At 34.8% G+C, this 24,137-nt stretch overlaps 1 protein-coding gene across 2 annotated transcripts in view; it reads left to right on the top strand.

Moving 5' to 3' along the window:
- The window catches only part of LOC137023505 (leucine-rich repeat-containing protein 49), a 45,756-nt gene extending 27,144 nt beyond the window's left edge, over positions 1-18,612 (top strand). For both annotated transcript variants that reach the window (XM_067390687.1, XM_067390686.1), the window contains exons 10-18: positions 3,757-3,907; positions 5,236-5,319; positions 6,729-6,904; positions 6,985-7,068; positions 9,378-9,612; positions 14,558-14,743; positions 14,829-14,938; positions 16,163-16,310; positions 16,377-18,612. In XM_067390687.1, coding sequence (XP_067246788.1) covers positions 3,757-3,907; positions 5,236-5,319; positions 6,729-6,904; positions 6,985-7,068; positions 9,378-9,612; positions 14,558-14,743; positions 14,829-14,938; positions 16,163-16,310; positions 16,377-16,592 — 1,390 coding nt within the window. In that variant the 3' untranslated portion in view covers positions 16,593-18,612. The remainder of the gene's footprint in view (positions 1-3,756; positions 3,908-5,235; positions 5,320-6,728; positions 6,905-6,984; positions 7,069-9,377; positions 9,613-14,557; positions 14,744-14,828; positions 14,939-16,162; positions 16,311-16,376) is intronic.
- The last annotated feature ends 5,525 nt before the right edge of the window (positions 18,613-24,137 follow it).

Below are 24,137 nucleotides of genomic sequence, written 5' to 3'. Positions count from 1 at the left end.
TTTTCGTAATTGAGTTTATATCTCGCAATACTGACTTTTTCTTGTAATTCTGACTTTATATCTCGTAATTCTGAGTTTATATCTCGCAATACTGACTTTTTCTTGTAATTCTGACTTTATATCTCGTAATTCTGAGTTTATATCTCGCAATACTGACTTTATTTCTCGTAATTCTGAGTTTATTTTTCGTAATTGAGTTTATATCTCGCAATACTGACTTTTTCTTGTAATTCTGACTTTATATCTCGTAATTCTGAGTTTATATCTCGCAATACTGACTTTATTTCTCGTAATTCTGAGTTTATTTTTCGTAATTGAGTTTATATCTCGCAATACTGACTTTTTCTTGTAATTCTGACTTTATTTCTCGTAATTCTGAGATAATTTTTCGTAATTGAGTTTATATCTCGCAATACTGACTTTTTCTTGTAATTCTGACTTTATATCTCGTAATTCTGAGTTTATATCTCGCAATACTGACTTTATATCTCGTAATTCTGAGTTTATTTTTCGTAATTGAGTTTATATCTCGCAATACTGACTTTTTCTTGTAATTCTGACTTTATTTCTCGTAATTCTGAGTTTATTTCTCGTAATTCTGAGTTTATTTTCCGTAATTGAGTTTATATCTCGCAATACTGACTTTTTCCTGTAATTCTGACTTTATATCTCGTAATTCTGAGTTTATATCTCGCAGTACTGACTTTTTCCTGTAATTCTGACTTTATATCTCGTAATTCTGAGTTTATATCTCGCAATACTGACTTTATTTCTCGTAATTCTGAGTTTATTTTTCGTAATTGAGTTTATATCTCGCAATACTGACTTTTTCTTGTAATTCTGACTTTATATCTCGTAATTCTGAGTTTATATCTCGCAATACTGACTTTTTCCTGTAATTCTGACTTTATTTCTCGTAATTCTGACTTTATTTCTCGTAATTCTGAGTTTATTTTTCGTAATTCTGAGTTTATTTTTCGTAATTGAGTTTATATCTCGCAATACTGACTTTTTCTTGTAATTCTGACTTTATATCTCGTAATTCTGAGTTTATATCTCGCAATACTGACTTTTTCTTGTAATTCTGACTTTATATCTCGTAATTCTGAGTTTATATCTCGCAATACTGACTTTATTTCTCGTAATTCTGAGTTTATTTTTCGTAATTGAGTTTATATCTCGCAATACTGACTTTTTCCTTGTAATACTGACTTTATATCTCGTAATTCTGAGTTTATATCTCGCAATACTGACTTTATTTCTCGTAATTCTGAGTTTATTTTTCGTAATTGAGTTTATATCTCGCAATACTGACTTTTTCTTGTAATTCTGACTTTATATCTCGTAATTCTGAGTTTATATCTCGCAATACTGTAATTCTGAGTTTATTTTCCGTAATTGAGTTTATATCTCGCAATACTGACTTTTTCTGTAATTCTGACTTTATATCTCGTAATTCTGAGTTTATATCTCGCAGTACTGACTTTTTCCTGTAATTCTGACATCTCGACTTTATATCTCGTAATTCTGAGTTTATATCTCGCACTTTATTTCTCGTAATTCTGAGTTTATTTTTCGTAATTCTGAGTTTATTTTTCGTAATTCTGAGTTTATATCTCGCAATACTGACTTTTTCTTGTAATTCTGACTTTATATCTCGTAATTCTGAGTTTATATCTCGCAATACTGACTTTATTTCTCGTAATTCTGAGTTTATTTTTCGTAATTGAGTTTATATCTCGCAATACTGACTTTTTCTTGTAATTCTGACTTTATATCTCGTAATTCTGAGTTTATATCTCGCAATACTGACTTTTTCCTGTAATTCTGACTTTATATCTCGTAATTCTGAGTTTATATCTCGCAATACTGACTTTTTCCTGTAATTCTGACTTTATTTCTCGTAATTCTGACTTTATTTCTCGTAATTCTGAGTTTATTTCTCGTAATTCTGAGTTTATTTTTCGTAATTGAGTTTATATCTCGCAATACTGACTTTTTCTTGTAATTCTGACTTTATTTCTCGTAATTCTGATTTTATTTCTCATAATTCTGACTTTATATCTCGCAATACTGACTTTTTCTCGTAATTCTGAGTTTATAACTCGTAATTCTGAGTTTATAACTCGTAATTCTGACTTTATTTCTCGTAATTCTGAGTTTATTTTTCGTAATTGAGTTTATATCTCGCAATACTGACTTTTTCTTGTAATTCTGAGTTTATATCTCGCAATACTGACTTTTTCTCGTAATTCTGAGTTTATATCTCGTAATTCTGACTTTATTTCTTGTAATTCTGAGTTTATACCTCGTAATACTGACTTTTTCTCGTAATTCTGAGTTTATTTCTTGTAATTCTGAGTTTATTTTTCGTAATTGAGTTTATATCTCGTAATACTGACTTTTTCTCATAATTCTGAGTTTATATCTCGTAATTCTGACTTTTTCTAGTAAATCTGTGTTTATTTCTCTTAAAGGTGAAATATGTACGATTTTTTCGGTAAAATATTCAAAAACCACTAGGCCAGTGTAATATATTTTGTTCACTTGAGTACTTACAATATCTCAAATGTTTGCAACTCTTTGTAAATTGTGAGAAAATTGCAATTTTACCCAAGGCTCTGGGACATGTGAGGAGTCGCCTGTCAATGGCGTCATACCCGCGTTACCCTTGGTTTCCGGTTTTATTTTGTAGAAACCATGGAAACACCAAAGACGCTTTAATATTTACACGATTTAATAGACAAGGGAACAACTGTTTTGATATATTTATAGACAGAAAATGAATTATTGTTATATAGCTCAACACGTTTAGTCTTATTGTTTAAATCTAATTTTCTTGATTTTTTGCGATGCTTTACCATGCCTCAGAGAAAAACACTATTTTGTGAAGTAGCTAACATAGCATAATCAGATGCAGCTTTATTTTTAGTAACAGTAATGCAGCATTTTCTCCATCATACAATATGTTTTAAATTTAATTGCATGCCATTTATCAACACAATCATCCAGCATTTAATCTGATATTGTAAAATGGATCTATCTTACTGCAGTGTGTAACAGAGTCTCACAGCAGCCGCCGAGCGAACGCACAGAGTAACGTTATAACATCATTTCAACACTCTCAAATGTATCTAATATGATAAACAGAGCTGCGTTACCTCATACTCATGACCGGAAAAGCGGCAGCGGCGCCGGCGACTGTGTCATAATAAAAGTCCCGCTGCTCGTGAGGCGTGTGTTGATCAATCGCTCCAGCTCCTCGTTCAGCTCCACAACACTCGCTCCTGCTCTGCTTCACACTACAGTAACGTTAATAATCGCATCCATGAACATGATTTCTGCCCGAGTCCAATCCCTATTAATTTCCACCGTCCGTTGAGGTGGAGACCACATGTCCCAAGATTCCGCTCTCAAACTTGGCGTCATCAAGCTACGTCTTTGTTTTGAATAGCCTTCTAGCGGACAGAATTCTTACATACTGCACCTTTAATTGAGTTTGTATCTCGCAATTCTGCCTTTTTTATTTTAATCTGGATGAAAGTGTATGCCTGGATTGTAAAATATTTTTATGATAAAAAGTTGTAATTACCTTTTTTTATTCCATGGCAGAAACGGGCTTGCATACGGATGGAAGTAACTTGACAGTTAACGATTCTTTCTTCCTGGCTGAAACCAGAACTGACTGTTGCACATGACAGGATCAGCATGTGTTGTGGATGTTGTGTGATGTTGACGTCAGTGTTGTGTGTGTAGTTTTGATGCGCTGGCCTGTCTGTGGGACTGCCGCTCTCTGAGTGAGCTGAGCGTCGATGGGAATCCTGTGGCGCTGGAGTCATGCTACAGACAGACGCTCCTCCGCTGCTGCTCGCCACACCTTCAGCTGCTCGACATGAAGCGCGTCACAGTGAGTCTCTCACACGTGTGTTATAATCATGACTTGTTTGTTCTGACGAAATATGTCACAGTTGTGATGCAAGCTAAAGGGCTAAACTCATTAATAACAGCGACGAGCTCTTTGATCTGCTTCAATAGGAAACACATCAACAATCCGTTCCAATGATTATAATGGAGTATGATTCTGTTGTGAATATCAAGGTTGAGGTTTAAACTTTTCACCTCCATGTCATCCAAGGTGTTCATGTCTTTCTTTTGTCAGTTGAAAAGAAATTAAGGTTTTTGAGGAAAACATTGCAGGATTTTTCTCCATATAGTGGACTTCAATGGAGCCCAAATGGTTGAAGGTCCAAATGTCAGTTTCAGTGCAGCTTCAAAGAGCTCTACATGATCCCAGACGAGGAATAAGAGTCTTATCTAGAGAAACCATCGACCATCAGCATAGCAATGAAAATGAATACCATGTTTCCTGAAAATATAACCTAGAGGAAGTAAGTAAATAATGAATAGAAGAGGGCCCAAGACAGAACCCTGAGGAACACCAGTGCTGATTTAGATGATTTTGATTGGAAAATATCGGCTTCTGAAGCCCAGAGAAACACTGATCTGTGATCAGCAGCTGATTTATACAAAAGCTTGTGGATCAAACATGTTAAAAGATGCATGAAAAGGGAAAGAGATTGTTTATTTAGTAGTGCAGTTTATCGCCTGTAATAATTTTATTTTTATTCTATATAGTCATTTATTTATTAGTAAATCATCAAGTTTAGGGGTTTTCACATTGAAGTTTGGGGAGTGACAGTGCTCTAGAGATATACTGTAAAAATATAAAAATGTAAAAATAATAAATAAATTAGATTATAAAATAAAATAATAACAAATGTGATTAAAATGTAAAAGATTAGGTAGTTATTCATAAATTGATTAAATTAGATTAAAATAAATATTCATTAATATAAATTTATACAAAAAAAATGAAAATTATATTATATAGAAATATATTATATTAAAATTAAAATAAAAAAACAAACAAATAAATAATGCATTTACATTACAGAAAAAATAATATTTAATAACTGTATTAATTTTTCAGTGTATTAACTGGGTGTTTATAAAAGACAGATGATCTAGTGTGTCACCTGATCTCTTTCCAAATGCTGCGGTACCAGCCTCCAAAACTGTTGCAATGCATGCTGGGAAGCAAACAACTGGGCCGGATGGCACATCATCTGAAAATAATCCTCTGATCCACACACACACTTCACAATGTCTTTGTGTGCTCATCTGCTGTGTGTGTGTGTGTGTTAATTGCGTCCTGACGGTTTGATGGTTCTGCAGGAGGAGGAGAGACGCACGGCGAGTGTTTCGGCACGAAAGGAGGATGAGAAGAAGAAAGAGAGTCACAAACTGGCTGCGCACAAGGTACAAACACACACTTCAGCCCGACACACACACAACAAACAACTGAATTCAGAGGAAAACAAACTTACTGTTTGAAGCACAAACTCACTTTTGGATTTGTAATGTAAGCCTGATAATTCCTGTGGCAAACACACACACTCGTCCCCTGTTTGTTGGCGGCAGCTGCTGCCCTGGTGCATGATGGGTTTTGGAGCTCGTTCTGACACATCTGCACATAACCAATCAAATGCCTCTGGATGAGTCGGTCACATCTGTGACACATTCAATCCCAGGATTCAGTGTTTGATCTCCAGGAGCAGCTGAAGGTCAAGCAACATAAAAACATCTTCTCCAGAATGTTATTGATCTCACGAGGCTGTAATTATGATGAATATATAACGGTTCAGAGACGCTCCAGATGAGTGAATCTCTGCAAAACTGCCAGTTACGTTCATTTTTAATAATTTAACAATATATTCTTATGTTCACGGTTCTCTGATGTCAGTTAATGGTCACATGACATGATAAAATATTTTAAATAATTGACTTATTTTATTTTTATTACATTATTGATTTTATTTTTAGTAGGTGTTTAATATGGATTGTTTTTATTCCAAAATCATTTATATTAAGTTCTCATTTTATTAATTATTATCTATAATTTAATTAGTGTTTTATTTCGACTTGATTTTTAAAAAAATTTTTTTACATTTTATGATTTAATTAAATGTAGTAAGTGTAATTGTTCTTTTTAGATTTTAATTATATTTAATTTTATTTTAATTATAATTTAAATATTTTAAAAAATTATTATTTTTCATTTTAATTTATTTATCATTTAATTTTATTGCACTTTTTTAATGGTTTAATTTTACATTTACATTTTTATAATTTAATTAATTAAAAACAATATATTTTCATTAATTATTAATTGTTTATTTTAATTTAAACTTTTTTATTTATTTAATTATACATTTTTATAATTTAATATTAGTAAGTGTGATTGTTCATTTTTATTACAGTTTTTATTTTCACTAATAATTAATAATGGTTTATTTTAATTTGACCTTTTTATTTAATTTTACATTTTTATAATTTAATTTTAGTAAGTGTAGTTGTTCTTTTTTAGATTCATTTTAATTATATTTTTTATTTTAATTTAGTAATTATTAATTTATTTTAATTAAATTTAAATTGAAATTAATTTTTTTTTAAATGATTTAATTAATGAATAGTAAGTAGATCTCACTCCAGATAAGTGAATCTCATTAAAACTGACCACTGACATTATTGTGTCAATTAAGACCCTGATTCTCATTTACTGTAACGCATACATAATAATAATAATGACAGTGAAACTGAGAGCTCATAATGCATGTGTAGCTTCACTCAGGAACCATCTAAAGCAGCTGGTCTTTCTTCCGTCGCAGGAAAGGCGTCGACTGGCGATCCAGAATGCCGCGCAGCAGTGGGAGGGGCTTAAAGCGTGCCTTGAGCTTCCTGCGCAGAACGGCTCAAAGGAAGACGTCAGTCCAGACAATAGCCCCGCCCACAGCCCCGCGCAGACCAATGGGAACGCTCAGGAGACTTCGCCGGACGAGCCCAGGTGACGGTCATCTCACAGTGTGTGTGTGTGAGTGTGTGAGTGTGTGAGCCGCGTTTGACGGCTGTGGTTCTCTGTCTCAGGCGCTTGAGTCCGCTCACAGTCTCAGCAGGAAGTGACGGCAGGTTACGATCGGCCAGCCGCCCAAACAGCCCCAGAGACCCCAGGTACATCTGCCCTCTTCACAGACACGACTGACGCTCTACCTGCAGTTTCTCCAGTAGCATCCTCAGTGTTTTATTTATTTATTTATTTTTTTTGTTTATTTAAACTTTACATTATTTATTTGTATATATTTTTTTTATTATTTTAATTTAACATTTTTGTGATAATTAATTATTAGTATTTTTTTTTTTTTATTGCTTATATTTTTAAATTATTTATCTTTTTATTTGTATATATTTTTAAATGATTTCATTTAATTTGACATTTTTGTGATTTAATTAATTATTAGTTGTTTTATTTGTATTGCTTTTATTTTTATTTATTTATTTATTGTAATTTTACATTATTTGTTATTTATTTTTAAATGGTTTCTTTTTGACTTGACATTTTTTTAATTTAATTCATTTTTAGTAAGATTTAGTAAGATTTGTTTTTATTTGTAAATTATTTATTTCTTTTAATTTTACATTATTTCTATATATTTTACATTATTTCTTTTAATTTAACATTTTTGTAATTTAATTCATTATTAGTATTTTAATTTAACTTGTTTTATTCATATATATTGTTAACTTATTCATTTTAATTTTACATTTTTAAGATTTAATTCATTTTTAGTGTTTTATTTTGATTGTTTTTATTTAAATTATTTTAATTTGACATTTTTTTAGTATATATTTTTAAATTCTTTCTTTTAATTTTACATTTTTGTGATTTAATTAATAAGTAATTATTTGATTTTTTTTATTGCATATATTTTTAATTATTTATCTATTTGAATTAACACTTTTTATATTTTTGAATTATTTATTTTAATTTTATATTTTTGTGATTTAATTCATTATTAGTTATTGTTGTATTTGTATTGCTCTTATTTTTTAAATTATTTATTTTAATTTTACATTATTTATTTGTATATATTTTTAAATTTCTTTTTAATTTTACATTTTTATGATTTAATTAATTTGTAGTAATTGTTTTATTTTGATTAAATTATACATTATTTGTATATATTTTTTAATTAAAATATAATTTTGATTTACAATTTTCATTTTACAGTTTTGTGATTAATTATTAGTAATTGTTTTATTTTTATTGCTTATATTTTTAATTATTTATCTATTTTATATATTTTTAAATGATTTTGTTTAATTTGACATTTTTGTGATTTAATGAATTATTAATTAAGGTTTTATTTATATTGCTTTTATTTTTTAAATGATGTATCTTAATTTTACATTTTTATTTGTATATATTTTTAAATTAATTAATTATTTTATTTTTTATTATTTAATTAATTATTAGTGTTTTATTTATAGTTTTTATTATATTTAAATCGTTTATTTTATTTTGTATGGCTGCAGTGGTGTTCCCAGCATGCTCGCACACACACACACACAAACTGATCCTGACACACTTGGCTTTCACTTCAAACACACTGTTTGTGTTCAGTAGTGTGTGTGTGTGTGTGTGTGTGTGTGTGTGTGCAGACTGTATCAGTGCTGATGAAAGTTTTATTCATGCAGAAATGAACAAACGGTTAAAGAGACGGTTTAAAGACACACGATGATCTTTTGTGTGTTTTTAATAAGCTCCATTAGCAGTGAATCACTGATTCTTGGCGGCTCAGTTTGTGAAATCCTCAGTGTGTGTTGCAGCAGAAGAGCAGCTTGAATCTGTCAGTCCATTAAAGAGGTCTGATGTTCGAGTGTTTTATGTGGGCAGAGAATTAAAGCGTGAATCACATGCGTCTCGTTAAAAACTCATTATTCCCCTCTGAATTAACCTCTCAAAATTAAACCAATTATAATTAACCAAACTGCGCTGGAAACGGCGCTGCCGAGCGTCACGCTTCTGTAGATTCACTGATTCAACACTTTATTCACCCGTCAATCACAAATACAATGATTTAATTTATGGAGATCATACTTATGGATTAAACCTAATTAATACTTTTTGGATTTTTTATTTCCAACCATTCCATTAAAGCATGTGGTATTTCTGGACAGTAGAAGTGTATGCAGTTTAAGTGTGTTTTATCTGCACATTGAGCGGTTCAGTGGATCAGATCTGTCGTGACGTGGCTTCTGTCGACCTCATCATGCCAGGAGTGAATGTAAGCGGGCCGGAGTCCAAATACTCCTCTCAGAAGAGACTCTGTCCAAACATGTTCGCCAAGAGAGTTTAAATCATTCATACAGTCCTGTGTAACTGGAGCCGGAGATTCCCGGATATTCAGAATGAGGCCGAGACATTCCTGGACGAACCGCCCTAAAATCGTCCTCATGTGGTTTCTCTGTCCTGTTTCCAGGCTGCAGGATGGCGGCGGTCCGAGTGTTCAGAGTCTGTCCATGTCTGACAGTCACCTGGCCGAGCTGGACGGAGAGACGCTGCGTCTGTTCGGCCCCGGGGCCCTGGAGACGCTGGAGCGCTGCTGGGGCGTCCAGACGGCCGCGAGCGTCACCACCGTCGCCTTCCGCTACATACACTTCGACTCCATCATTCCCAACTTCCTGCGCATCCGCCTCAAATTCCCAAACCTCACGGTGAGGATCAGACCCGAGACGAGCTTCTGACGAAGATAGATTTTAATCTGGTCTTGAAATGATTTTCAGATCAGTTTTGTGAGAGAACTTCATCAGGGAAACATTGTGATTCAATCAAAATAAACTTCAGCCATGCATTTCTAATAGTTTGATCTTTTGGAGAGATGTACACAGTTTTTGGAGGTGCAGATTTACATATGCATGTTATGGGGTGTGTAGAGGAAAATTACTACATCACAAATTAGAGAATTCGGCTAATAAAGTCAGAATTGCGAGATATAAAGTCAGAATTGCGAGATATAAAGTAAGAATTGAGAGATATAAAGTCAGAATTGCGAGATATAAAGTCAGAATTGCGAGATGTGAAGTCAGAATTGCGAGATATAAAGTCAGAATTGAGAGATATAAAGTCAGAATTGCGAGATGTGAAGTCAGAATTGCGAAATGTGAAGTCAGAATTGCGAGATATGAAGTCAGAATTGCGAGATATAAAGTCAGAATTGCGAGATATAAAGTCAGAATTGTGAGATATAAAGTCAGAATTGCGAGATGTGAAGTCAGAATTGCGAGATATAAAGTCAGAATTGCGAGATATAAAGTCAGAATTGAGAGATATAAAGTCAGAATTGCGAGATGTGAAGTCAGAATTGCGAAATGTGAAGTCAGAATTGCGAGATATAAAGTCAGAATTGCGAGATATAAAGTCAGAATTGCGAGATATAAAGTCAGAATTGTGAGATATAAAGTCAGAATTGCGAGATGTGAAGTCAGAATTGCGAGATATAAAGTCAGAATTGAGATATAAAGTCAGAATTGCGAGATGTGAAGTCAGAATTGCGAAATGTGAAGTCAGAATTGCGAGATATAAAGTCAGAATTGCGAGATATAAAGTCAGAATTGCGAGATATAAAGTCAGAATTGCGAGATATAAAGTCAGAATTGCGAGATGTAAAGTCAGAATTGCGAGATATAAAGTCAGAATTGAGAGATATAAAGTCAGAATTGCGAGATGTGAAGTCAGAATTGCGAAATGTGAAGTCAGAATTGCGAGATATAAAGTCAGAATTGCGAGATATAAAGTCAGAATTGCGAGATATAAAGTCAGAATTGTGAGATATAAAGTCAGAATTGCGAGATGTGAAGTCAGAATTGCGAGATATAAAGTCAGAATTGCGAGATATAAAGTCAGAATTGCGAGATATAAAGTCAGAATTGCGAGATATAAAGTCAGAATTGCGAGATATAAAGTCAGAATTGCGAGATATGAAGTCAGAATTGCGAGATATAAAGTCAGAATTGCAAGATATAAAGTCAGAATTGCGAGATATAAAGTCAGAATTGCGAGATATGAAGTCAGATTTGCGAGATATAAAGTCAGAATTGCGAGATATAAAGTCAGAATTGCGAGATATAAAGTCAGAATTGCGAGATATGAAGTCAGAATTGCGAGATATGAAGTCAGAATTGCGAGATATAAAGTCAGAATTGCGAGATATAAAGTCAGAATTGCGAGATATAAAGTCAGAATTGCGAGATATAAAGTCAGAATTGCGAGATATAAAGTCAGAATTGCGAGATATGAAGTCAGAATTGCGAGATATAAAGTCAGAATTGCGAGATATAAAGTCAGAATTGCGAGATATGAAGTCAGAATTGCGAGATATGAAGTCAGAATTGCGAGATATAAAGTCAGAATTGCGAGATATAAAGTCAGAATTGCGAGATATAAAGTCAGAATTGCGAGATATAAAGTCAGAATTGCGAGATATGAAGTCAGAATTGCGAGATATGAAGTCAGAATTGCTAGATATAAAGTCAGAATTGCGAGATATAAAGTCAGAATTGCGAGATATGAAGTCAGAATTGCGAGATATAAAGTCAGAATTGCGAGATATAAAGTCAGAATTGCGAGATATAGTCAGAATTGCGAGATATAAAGTCAGAATTGAGAGATATAGTCAGAATTGCGAGATATAAAGTCAGAATTGCGAGATATAAAGTCAGAATTGCGAGATATAAAGTCAGAATTGCGCGATATAAAGTCAGAATTGAGAGATATAGTCAGAATTGCGAGATATAAAGTAAGAATTGAGAGATATAAAGTCAGAATTGCGAGATATAAAGTCAGAATTGCGAGATGTGAAGTCAGAATTGCGAGATATAAAGTCAGAATTGAGAGATATAAAGTCAGAATTGCGAGATGTGAAGTCAGAATTGCGAGATGTGAAGTCAGAATTGCGAGATGTAAAGTCAGAATTGCGAGATATAAAGTCAGAATTGCGAGATATAAAGTCAGAATTGCGAGATATAAAGTCAGAATTGCGAGATATAAAGTCAGAATTGCGAGATATAGTCAGAATTGCGAGATATAAAGTCAGAATTGAGAGATATAGTCAGAATTGCGAGATATAAAGTCAGAATTGCGAGATATAAAGTCAGAATTGCGAGATATAAAGTCAGAATTGCGCGATATAAAGTCAGAATTGAGAGATATAGTCAGAATTGCGAGATATAAAGTAAGAATTGAGAGATATAAAGTCAGAATTGCGAGATATAAAGTCAGAATTGCGAGATATAAAGTCAGAATTGCGAGATATAAAGTCAGAATTGCGAGATATGAAGTCAGAATTGCGAGATATAAAGTCAGAATTGCAAGATATAAAGTCAGAATTGCGAGATATAAAGTCAGAATTGCGAGATATGAAGTCAGATTTGCGAGATATAAAGTCAGAATTGCGAGATATAAAGTCAGAATTGCGAGATATAAAGTCAGAATTGCGAGATATGAAGTCAGAATTGCGAGATATGAAGTCAGAATTGCGAGATATAAAGTCAGAATTGCAAGATATAAAGTCAGAATTGCGAGATATAAAGTCAGAATTGCGAGATATAAAGTCAGAATTGCGAGATATAAAGTCAGAATTGCGAGATATAAAGTCAGAATTGCGAGATATAAAGTCAGAATTGCGAGATATAAAGTCAGAATTGCGAGATATGAAGTCAGAATTGCGAGATATAAAGTCAGAATTGCGAGATATAAAGTCAGAATTGCGAGATATGAAGTCAGAATTGCGCGATATAAAGTCAGAATTGAGAGATATAGTCAGAATTGCGAGATATAAAGTAAGAATTGAGAGATATAAAGTCAGAATTGCGAGATATAAAGTCAGAATTGCGAGATGTGAAGTCAGAATTGCGAGATGTGAAGTCAGAATTGCGAGATGTGAAGTCAGAATTGCGAGATATAAAGTCAGAATTGCGAGATATAAAGTCAGAATTGCGAGATATAAAGTCAGAATTGCGAGATATAAAGTCAGAATTGCGAGATATAAAGTCAGAATTGCGAGATATAAAGTCAGAATTGGGAGATATAAAGTCAGAATTGCATGATATAAAGTCAGAATTGCGTGATATAAAGTCAGAATTGGGAGATATAAAGTCAGAATTGCGAGATATAAAGTCAGAATTGAGAGATATAAAGTCAGAATTGCGAGATGTGAAGTCAGAATTGCGAGATGTGAAGTCAGAATTGCGAGATGTGAAGTCAGAATTGCGAGATATAAAGTCAGAATTGCGAGATATAAAGTCAGAATTGCGAGATATAAAGTCAGAATTGCGAGATATAAAGTCAGAATTGCGAGATATAAAGTCAGAATTGCGAGATATAAAGTCAGAATTGCGAGATATGAAGTCAGAATTGCGAGATATAAAGTCAGAATTGCGAGATATAAAGTCAGAATTGCGAGATATAAAGTCAGAATTGCGAGATATAAAGTCAGAATTGCGAGATATGAAGTCAGAATTGCGAGATATAAAGTCAGAATTGCAAGATATAAAGTCAGAATTGCGAGATATAAAGTCAGAATTGCGAGATATAAAGTCAGAATTGCGAGATATAAAGTCAGAATTGCGAGATATAAAGTCAGAATTGCGAGATATAAAGTCAGAATTGCGAGATATGAAGTCAGAATTGCGAGATATAAAGTCAGAATTGCAAGATATAAAGTCAGAATTGCGAGATATAAAGTCAGAATTGCGAGATATAAAGTCAGAATTGCGAGATATAAAGTCAGAATTGCGAGATATAAAGTCAGAATTGCGAGATATGAAGTCAGAATTGCGAGATATAAAGTCAGAATTGCGAGATATAAAGTCAGAATTGCGAGATATGAAGTCAGAATTGCGAGATATAAAGTCAGAATTGCGAGATATAAAGTCAGAATTGCGAGATATAAAGTCAGAATTGCGAGATATAAAGTCAGAATTGCGAGATATGAAGTCAGAATTGCGAGATATAAAGTCAGAATTGCGAGATATAAAGTCAGAATTGCGAGATATAAAGTCAGAATTGCGAGATATGAAGTCAGAATTGCGAGATATAAAGTCAGAATTGCGAGATATAAAGTCAGAATTGCGAGATATGAAGTCAGAATTGCGAGATATAAAGTCAGAATTGCGAGATATAAAGTCAGAATTGCGAGATATAAAGTCAGAATTGCGAGATATGAAGTCAGAATTGCAAGATATAAAGTCAGAATTGCGAGATATAAAGTCAGAATTGCGAGATATGAAGTCAGAATTGCGAGATATAAAGTCAGAATTGCGAGATATAAAGTCAGAATTGCGAGATATGAAGTCAGAATTGCGAGATATAAAGTCAGAATTGCGAGATATGAAGTCAGAATTGCGAGATATAAAGTCAGAATTGCTTTTATTCAAATTCTGGTATTTCAGAAGGGTGGAAAACAAAAACTTTTAAAGAGGACCAACATCAAGACTTTGTAAAAGGGCACACATAATATGAGCTCTTCAAACTGGAACTTTTAGGTGTGAAACTTGCGGTTTGTTTTTATTGTAGAGAAACCTCTTATATCAGGGACATTCTGGTTTAATAGCTCATGACCTCTTTAACACACTCCTGTGATAATGCTGTTTCCCGCCGCAGCACCTGATGTTCATGGAGACGAGCATCAGTCATCTTCCTCAGCTGGCGGCTCTGGCTCAGATCAGACGTCTGGAGCAGATCAGCGTCCATCCGGAGGGGAATCCTGTGGTGGGACTGACGCTCTGGAGATCTTTCCTCATCTACAGACTCCAGCATCTCAACCTGCAGAAGATCAACGGCACGGAGGTCCGAGCAGCTTCGCCGGCGCCAGTCAGCGCTGTTCGTTTGTGTATGAAGAGTGTGTTTGTGTGATGATACTTCTGTGTTTCAGGTGACTATGAATGACATCATGGCCTCCGAGCGGATGTTCGGGGCTCTGGGTCACGTCGCTGCTACAGAAACGCCGCGCTGTCGTCTGCTGCTGCTGCTGGAGGAGTCCAGGTGCGGGTCAGATTTACACTCTAAGAATGTTCTTTATTGCCATCGATGGTTCCATGAAGAACCTTTAACATCCACGGAATCTTTTCAATGCACCAAAGGTTCTTTATAGTGGAAAAAGTTTCTTTAGATCATTAAAATGTTCTTTACAGTAAGAAAAAGATGTTTTAAGAACTGATCGCTGAACGTTTCTTTGACATCACTGCGAAAACAACCTTTTGGAACCTCTATTTTTAAGAGTGAACTGCTTGTGGAATACCTGTGTGTGTGTGTGTGTGTGTGTGTGTGTGTGTGTGTGTGTGTGTGTGTGTGTGTGTGTGTGTGTGTGTGTGTGTGTGTGTGTGTGTGTGTGTGTGTGTGTGTGTGTGTGTGTGTGTGTGTGTGTGTGTGTGTGAGTGTGTGGCAGGCCAGTGCATGTACAAGGCAGCTGCCATCCTACAAGCGTTGTGTGTGTGTGTGTGTATGTGTGTGTGTGAGTTTGTGAGTGTTATTTTTAGACCTTCTTTTTGCATAAACTTATGCAAATACATCTTATTATTTAGTCATCTATATTTTATGACTGGTCATACCTTTATTAGTAAGTTACATAAAAAGGTCAATCTGAAAAGTAAGACCAATTAACCCTTGGAAACTGCTGGTTTGTCAAACTAGTTCTTAAGGCACAGTTTTAACAAAGCGTCTGTTTATGAAATTGGCCCCTGAAAAAGTCTTAGAAATGAATCAACTTCATGAGTATTTTTATAATGAATATAGATTTTTCTAGTTTTGCCAAGCTCTAAAATATTTTATTTTATTTTATCTTTTATTATTTTATTAATTTTTTTTATTTAATTTGAATTTATATTTTATTATTTTATTTTATTATTATTTTTATTTTCTTTTAGATTTTATTTGATTTTTGATTATTTTATTTTATAATGTTATATTTTATTATTTTATTTTAATTTATTTTTGATTTAATTTAATTTAATATTTTATTATTTTATTTTAGTATTTTTTATTTTATTTTAGATTAGATTTTTTGATTATTTTATTTCATTATGTTTTATTTTATATTTTATTATTTTATTTTATTTTGGCATGGACTTCAAATGCCTTATTTTATTAGTAGTGGGTGTAATTACTAATTATGTCTTGCCGTGTTTTTAAAGAAGGTTTCAATCATTTAGAACACCTCTAATTATCAGAATTAATGTTCCTGCCGCTCATTTGTCTGTCTGGCTGTAGGAAGCGGCAGCTGCAGTTCCTGCTGGACGGTCGCGGCCGGAGAAGTGGTCAGAGTCCGGAGGAGCTAAAGGAGAATGGCAAACAGCTGGGAGACGGTTTGAGCCGAGCGCTGTTCAACTATCCCAGCCGAGTGTCCGACGGCCCAGAGGTGAGACTAACACAAAGATAACATGCTGTCAGCGATTCAGGATCTCAACCGATCTCTGTGTCTCAGGAGGACGGCGGTGACGCGACGCAGCGCTCCGCGATGGTGCAGCAGTATCTGCGAGGTCTGATTCACAGAGCGTCCGGTCACAGCGTGAAGGCCGATGCGCTGCAGAAGCTCTGGCCGTCGCTCTTCGCCGAGCTCGTGAGAGACTGTGTGCTGGAGATGAGAGACAGACAGGCTTTCAGAAAGACGAGCCTCCAGCAGCTCACGCACAGCAAATGACAGACGTCCCTCGTCTAGAAACATCACAGACTTTGACTTCATGTGATAAACACAGAGGTGTTTTAACCTGTTACCTGCCACCCCCTCCCCTTCTGAGCGTAGACATGAAAGTGCACTATAACTTAAATAGATGAATGCTGACAAAAAGTTGGTCTCTTTTAAAGAAGACACTGATAAGATTATTGCAGAAGTGAAAAAAGTTTACTGTAAAACAAATGTACTGTACTATTTATAAAATCAAAGCCATATGTCTAGTTCCAAATTTGAAGTTGATATCACAAAAATTGTGGTTCCTGTGACATTTTGTTTAGGCGCTGTACCAAAAATAGCCACCAGGTTTAGGAAGCTTGTTTCCACCACTGAATAAAAAAAAGTAATTACAACATTTTATTCAGAATTGCAAAATATAAAGTCGGAATTTGCGAGATATAAAGTCGGAATTGCATGATATAAAGTCGGAATTGCATGATATAAAGTCAGAATTGCGTGATATAAAATCGGAATTGCGAAATATAAAGTCAGAATTGCGAGATATAAAGTCGGAATTGCGTGTTATAAAGTCGGAATTGCGTGATATAAAGTCAGAATTGCTAGATATAAAGTCGGAATTGCGAAATATAAAGTCAGAATTGCGAGATATAAAGTCGGAATTGCGTGTTATAAAGTCGGAATTGCGTGATATAAAGTCAGAATTGCTAGATATAAAGTTGGAATTGCTAGATATAAAGTCAGAATTGCGTGATATAAAGTCAGAATTGCTAGATATAAAGTTGGAATTGCTAGATATAAAGTCAGAATTGCGTGATATAAAGTCAGAATTGCTAGATATAAAGTCGGAATTGCGTGTTATAAAGTCGGAATTGCGTGATATAAAGTCAGAATTGCTAGATATAAAGTTGGAATTGCTAGATATAAAGTCGGAATTGCGTGATATAAAGTCAGAATTGCGTGATATAAAGTCAGAATTGTGAGTTATAAAGTCGGAATTGCGTGATATAAAGTCGGAATTGCGTGATATAAAGTCAGAATTGCGTGATATAAAGTCAGAATTGTGAGTTATAAAGTCGGAATTGCGTGATATAAAGTCAGAATTGCTAGATATAAAGTTGGAATTGCTAGATATAAAGTCGGAATTGCGTGATATAAAGTCAGAATTGCGTGATATAAAGTCAGAATTGTGAGTTATAAAGTCGGAATTGCGTGATATAAAGTCGGAATTGCGTGATATAAAGTCAGAATTGCGTTATATAAAGTCGGAATTGTGAGATATAAAGTCAGAATTGCTTTTAAATTGTTTTATTCCGTGGCGGAAACAAGCTTCCATAACCAGGCGACACACATTGAGTTTTTTACGCGTCATAAATTAATATATCACTTCTGTTACAATACAGATGTCAAATATAGAACTTTGAGTCTCAGACCTTTCTAACAAATGTGTGTTTTATCAAGTTTATTAATGGATTTGATTATAAAATAGTGCAAACATGACTCCGCCCACTAGGGGGAGGAGCCTACTGAAAGGTTTTAAAGTAGTTAAGTATTTTCAAAACGGTTTCACAGGATGAATTTTTGAATGTTTAAGCTTTTGAATGATAATTTATGAGGAGGCAATAAATAAAAGCATGGTAAGGGTACAGTTAACAGCCTGAATGTACGTCACGTCTCATCATCACTGTGTTTATTTGAGTGAACTTCCTCCTGTGGGCCAGTAACTTCCTCTGACGTCAGTAATGGTGCTCCTGATTGAAGCCAGTCTGTCGGAAACAGACTCAGCAGAGGTACATTCCAGGTGTGTTATGTGACAAACCTCGTCTCCAGTGCAGTAGAGTTTCCTTCAGATGTCTGTGGCGTTAAAACGCATTCTATAATCATGTCAACAGCTCGAGATTCTCTTCAAAAACTGAGAAGAATCGACTCATTTCCAGACACAAGCGTTTGTGTAGAGTGTGTTTCAGATCTTTCTCTTTATTGCCTGTCGCTTCTCCATATTGAATGTCAAAATCAAACCACTTGGTCCTTCATGAGCACTGATGTATGTTTTGTACTTGACTAGTTATTAAAAAGAAAAATGTGAAAAACTTTGATTGACCTGAATTTAAACCTTTATGAATTTGTTGTTCAGCTTTATTTAATCAGAAAATGTTTTTGTATTTGCAATGAAAGCTTAGTGAATATTATTAGTGACAATTATTATTATTTAACAAATATCTGCCAATGGAGTCGGAAAATAATCTTGATTTCTCATTTTCTGACTCTATTAGCAGATATTCGTTCTTGTTTTAAACACAAACTTCATCTTGAGCATTTTTTTCCAGTAAACAGAACTTAATATCTTCAGTCATTTCTCTTCTCCAGTGAATGTATCTTGATTTAAGAATGTTTGGATATTTGTGCTGGAAAACGACAGAAACACTGAGGAAGAACATCATATTTTGCAGTGTATTTCTCAAGGTCCTGAACTCATCTGGCCTGGTGCTTGAACTGAAGGACCTCCAGGAAATCTGTGCAAATGTGCTCCTGAATCAACATCTTTTGTCCTCAAACTTTAACTACAGCTCAAATCAAAGTTAAATGACAGATTGATGACAGTGTTGTTTCAGCTCAGCCCCAAACCTAATCCTGACATCTGATTGGTTCACAGGAAACAGTGATGTCGACGATTAGCAGGTAAAAACATGAAGAAAACAGTTCAGGGTGGTTATTTCTCCTCAGCGGGTGTGAATGGAGACTCGTTGTGTGGTGGAGATTTTCTGATCCTGTTTAATTAAACCTGCTGTCAGGCTGGAATCCTTCTCAAATATCCTTAAACCTTTTAAACTCTGCAGGGGAAAATACTTAATATTTGAGCAGATTAAGTTACAACTGAAGAGAGCAGTTTTTTTGTTTTGAGGGCAAAAGAGACTCATGTTTGAGACCAACAACAGGCAAAGTATGAAATCACACCACATCCTCACAGATGGATCAGATTAGATGATTGTCTCCTCGAAGCGTTCATTCCTTGAGTTTTAAGCTCTACAGAAGCCTTAAAAACCCTGTTTTGATGATGGAGACATGTAGTGCTCACTGGTCAGTTTATTCACATCACAAACACTCACCAGGGAATGTTCTCAGAACGTTCTGGAAAGGTTCTCTCAAAGTTATGAAGAAACGTTTGTTCGTTCAAAGTTATTTGGTCTTTAAAGGTGCTCTAAGTGATCCTGGGGGGAGTAACTTCCTGTTGACGTTCGAAGTGTTGTCAAACAAAACAGAGGCTAGCTAGACCCTCCCTCCTCCTCCTCCTCCTCCCCTCCCATCCGTGCTTCCTGAAGCAGTCACGAACGCGCATTTAAAATCATTCTTGTCGGTTATTGGCTGGAGCATGTTTATTATGTTAAGTGGTCCAGACTGCACCAGTTTGTTTTTATTTTTGGAGCTTGTGGCGACTACAGAGACCGCATTTTTTTACAGTGTGTTCAGACAGCTAGCGGAAAGTGAAGAGATGTTTGCTGTATGTGACAAAAAAATGTTTTGGCCTAAAAACGCGTGACGTCACTTAGAGCACCGTTAATAATGTTTTCAAAATGTTAGCACAAAAAAATTATGTAACACCGTGTCCTAACCTGACGCAACACAATAAAAGGCATCTTTCCCAGCTCACTCTTCTGATTGGCTGTGATTTTTGATTGATTTCTATGGAACACGTGAATTTTAACACAAAATTCATATGGAAGGCCAAAAGGGCCAAAAACTCGTGAATTTTAACACATCAACACGCAAAATACGTATGGAAGGCCAAAAGGGCCAAAAACACGTGAATTTTAACACGTCAACAACACGTTAAATATGTGTATTTCATGCGTATTACATGTGTTAAATCTGCATTAAAAATCAATGCGTTAAATATTTACGAGTATTTCACGCCTGAAATACGCGTGAAATACACGTATTTAACGTGTTGTTGACGTGTTAAAATGTGTGTGTTTTTTGCCCTTTTGGCCTTCCATAAATACATGTATTGTTGTTTGCGCATGAAATGTGTTGAAATATGAAAAGTGTTTTTTAACCTTTTGGCCTTTGATAGACTTTTATCGCGTCTCATAGTCGCATCGCATCTGGTGTGGACGGACAATTTATTTGTCGCTGGAATCTTATCACAGCGCGTCTGGTTAGGACATGGTATGACACTTTATTTTAAGGTGACAGTTTCTTTTTTACTATAGTAATAACAGTAAACTATCCGTAATTACATAATAATTACATAATTACATTTTACTCAGTACTTGTTTGACTAAGTACAATGAAACAACTTTAACAAAATAAAGTGTAATCAAGTTATCTATATTGTTCATGAAGCTTTATTTTTATTACAAGTGTTTTAGTTGGACGTTCATCTAACTTTTTTTTATATATATTTGTTTCAGAACGTTCAGAGAACATTCAAAAGTAACCTGTAAATCATCCTAATTTTTATGTGCTTTACCAATATTCTAAAATAATAGTAGACCTATCAGAGTTGCAGCACTTTATCGGGATACAATAAACATTTAGAAACTTTTAACGTTACAATACAGACTTTAAAATCTGTCGATAAACTGTAGCAGATACTTTGGACCCCCCTCCCCTCTCCCTCTCTCTCTCTCTCTCTCTCTCTCTCAGCAGGTGGCGCGCAGCGCGCACTCGTTCCATTTCTCTCCACGGACTCTGAGCGCTTCGTGTCTTCACGGATGTCTGTGTGACGGACAAACTTTTACAGGACTGGAAACAACGTATATGAACACAATTGACAGTGATTAATGATGGATATTATTGCTAATGAGGGACGCGTGAGCTGCTGGATTATTGAGCGCGCTGGATTACGCGCGTCAGGACGCGTCACACATCAACACTTTCACCATTAGAACAGCTGGAGCTCAACGGGTACCTCACTATTACTGTACTTTTACAACACTCTGTCAGGCAGCAACAGAATATCAGGTCATTCTATTATTGCACTGTGCTAACAAGGGGAGTTAATAGGCGTTTTAGTGTTCCTCAAAATAATATTTTAATGTTTCATGTGATATTTTCATGTTACTTCAGAAATTATTAACACACCATTGAAGCATTTCCACAAAAGTTATTAACATGGTACATTTTTTTGATGTTACTAACTTACAGCCTTCATATAAAATACATAACTAATTAATTTAATATCTCACTACTGTAATATCACATAAACCTTCATTTATGTCTTATTATTCACTCCTGCACGACATCCTCTCATGCACTTGAATGCAGCAGCTGCAGTGTTGCTGTCACTGACACACTGAACAGGTCCGGCGCTCAGAGGTCAGCAGGTCGGGTCACGGGTTAACTGAGGACTAAAAAGAGTTTGAACTTGAGTGACATCTAATGACATGCACAGGTGTGTGTGTGTGTGTGTGTGTGTGTGTGTGTGTGTGTACAGGTGCAGCAGTCAGTCTTCAGCATGAGAGCAGCTCTGAACATCAGGTGAGGAACATGACAGATCTGACCAGCTGTTTGAGTGGGACTTAAAGCATTTGCATTGTGTATATGTTTTCATAGTATTTCAGTACATATATACACTACCATTCAAAAGATTGGAAACATTACTATTTTTAATGTTTTTGAATGGAGTCTCTTATGCTCATCAAGTCTGCATTTATTTGATCAAAAATACGGAAAAAAAACAGTAATATTGTGAAATATTATTGCAATTTAAAATAATAGTTTTCGATTTTAATATACTTTGAAATATAATTTTTTTCCTGTAATGCAAAGCTGAATTTTCAGCATCATTACTCCAGTCTTCAGTGTCACATGACCCTTCAGAAATCATTCTAATGATGATTTGATACTCAGTTATTATCAAAGTTGGAAACAGTTGTGCTGCTTAATATTTTTTGGAAACTGTGATACTTTTTCAGGATTCATTGATGTCAGTCAAAAAGAATTTATTGAAAATAGAAATAATATCTAAAAATATAAATCTTTACTATCACTTTTTTTTTTTTTTTATCAATTTAACACATCCTTACTGAAAAAAAGTATAAATTTCTTCCCCAAAAAAAAAAAAAAATACTGACCCCAAATTTTTGAACGGTAGTGTATATTGTTACAAGAGATTTAATTTAAATAAATGCTCTTTTTTTTTTTTACTTTTTATTCATCAAAGAACCCTGAATAAAAAGTATCACGTTATAAAAAATATTAAGCAGCACAAATTTGTAATAAATCATCATATTAGAATGATTTCGAAGAAGAATGAAGACTGGAGTAATGATGCTGAAAATTCAGCTTTGATCACAGGAATGAATTATATTTTAAAGTGTATTATAATAGAAAACCATTATTTTAAACTGTAATAATATTTTTATAATAACTGTTTTTTCTGTATTTTTGATCAAATAAATGCAGGCTTGATGAGCAGAAGAGCCTTCTTTCGAAAACATTAAAAATAGTAATGTTTCCAAACTTTTGAATGGTAGTGTATGCACACACACTGTCAGCATTAGCATGACTCTTGTAATCTTGTGTTTGTAGTGTCGCTGTGATGCTATGGCCGCTCTTCATGTGTCATCATCACACACACAACAAGAGGAAGGTATTTATTTTTGTCTTTATGAATATTTAGCTGTTTTTGCAGTTATAATACAAACAGTGCGGGTCATTGCAGTGAGTCAGTCTCCATCTCTCAGGAAAACTAGACATCAAGACACCATGATTCTGTCCCTAATATTTGGCATTGTTTTGGTTTACAGTATGAATATTCCACATAATACTCAAAAGTGTCACCTCATGGATTTCTGTAGAGAAGAATGAAGCATTTGCACAGTGTCATCATATGAGAGTGATCACATGTGCTGACCTCTCGCTGACCCTGAGAATGACCGATGGTTTCAGGGTCATGCCCTCTGCCGTCTGATTGGCTGTCAGCTGTTGATTGACATCCTGCTGTTTCTGTTCACTGGTCTCTTAGTTGTCATTATCAAACTGCATCTCATTTCTGTTCCTGTTTATTTCCTCTTTATGTGCCTGATGCGTCGTCACACGCGCTCAGATCCGGTCTGATCCACAGCAGACTGGTTCTGATGTAGCGGTGTCGAGCTTGTGGAGCTCCTGGGGTTCGTGGGGTGAGTGTTCACGATCCTGCGGTAGAGGTGTTCAGGAACAGACCAGAGTCTGCCTGCCACTCTACAGCCTTCAGTCTCCGGTCAATCCCGGCGGACACACGGACTCAAAGCCGTCAACACAAGGCCAGCAGAGACGGCTGAGTGTCAGCAGACATGGATGGAGGTTTGACGTCATTATTTAGTTCACCTCTTTAGCATCAGCTGAACCCCTTCAGGCTAAAATATTTAATAGTCCCCCTGATATTTTAAGTTAACGTTTGGGAAATTACATTTGGGAAACCAATTCTTTCTCTATGTATTTTCTGTCTGTTGAAGAAAAGCAAACAGTAGCCGCGTCAGTCCAGGGACGTACGGATACGGCAGGATTTCATACGTAACACCTCTACAGAAAGATTCCAGCCGAACATCCCAGAACAAACAGAGACGATCGGCA

This window comes from Chanodichthys erythropterus, chromosome 7, assembly GCF_024489055.1.
Source record: "Chanodichthys erythropterus isolate Z2021 chromosome 7, ASM2448905v1, whole genome shotgun sequence".
In the NCBI taxonomy this organism is placed as follows: Eukaryota; Metazoa; Chordata; class Actinopteri; order Cypriniformes; family Xenocyprididae; genus Chanodichthys; species Chanodichthys erythropterus.
The sequence above is the reverse complement of the archived record's forward strand: the minus strand, read 5'-3'. Positions and strand labels throughout refer to the sequence as shown.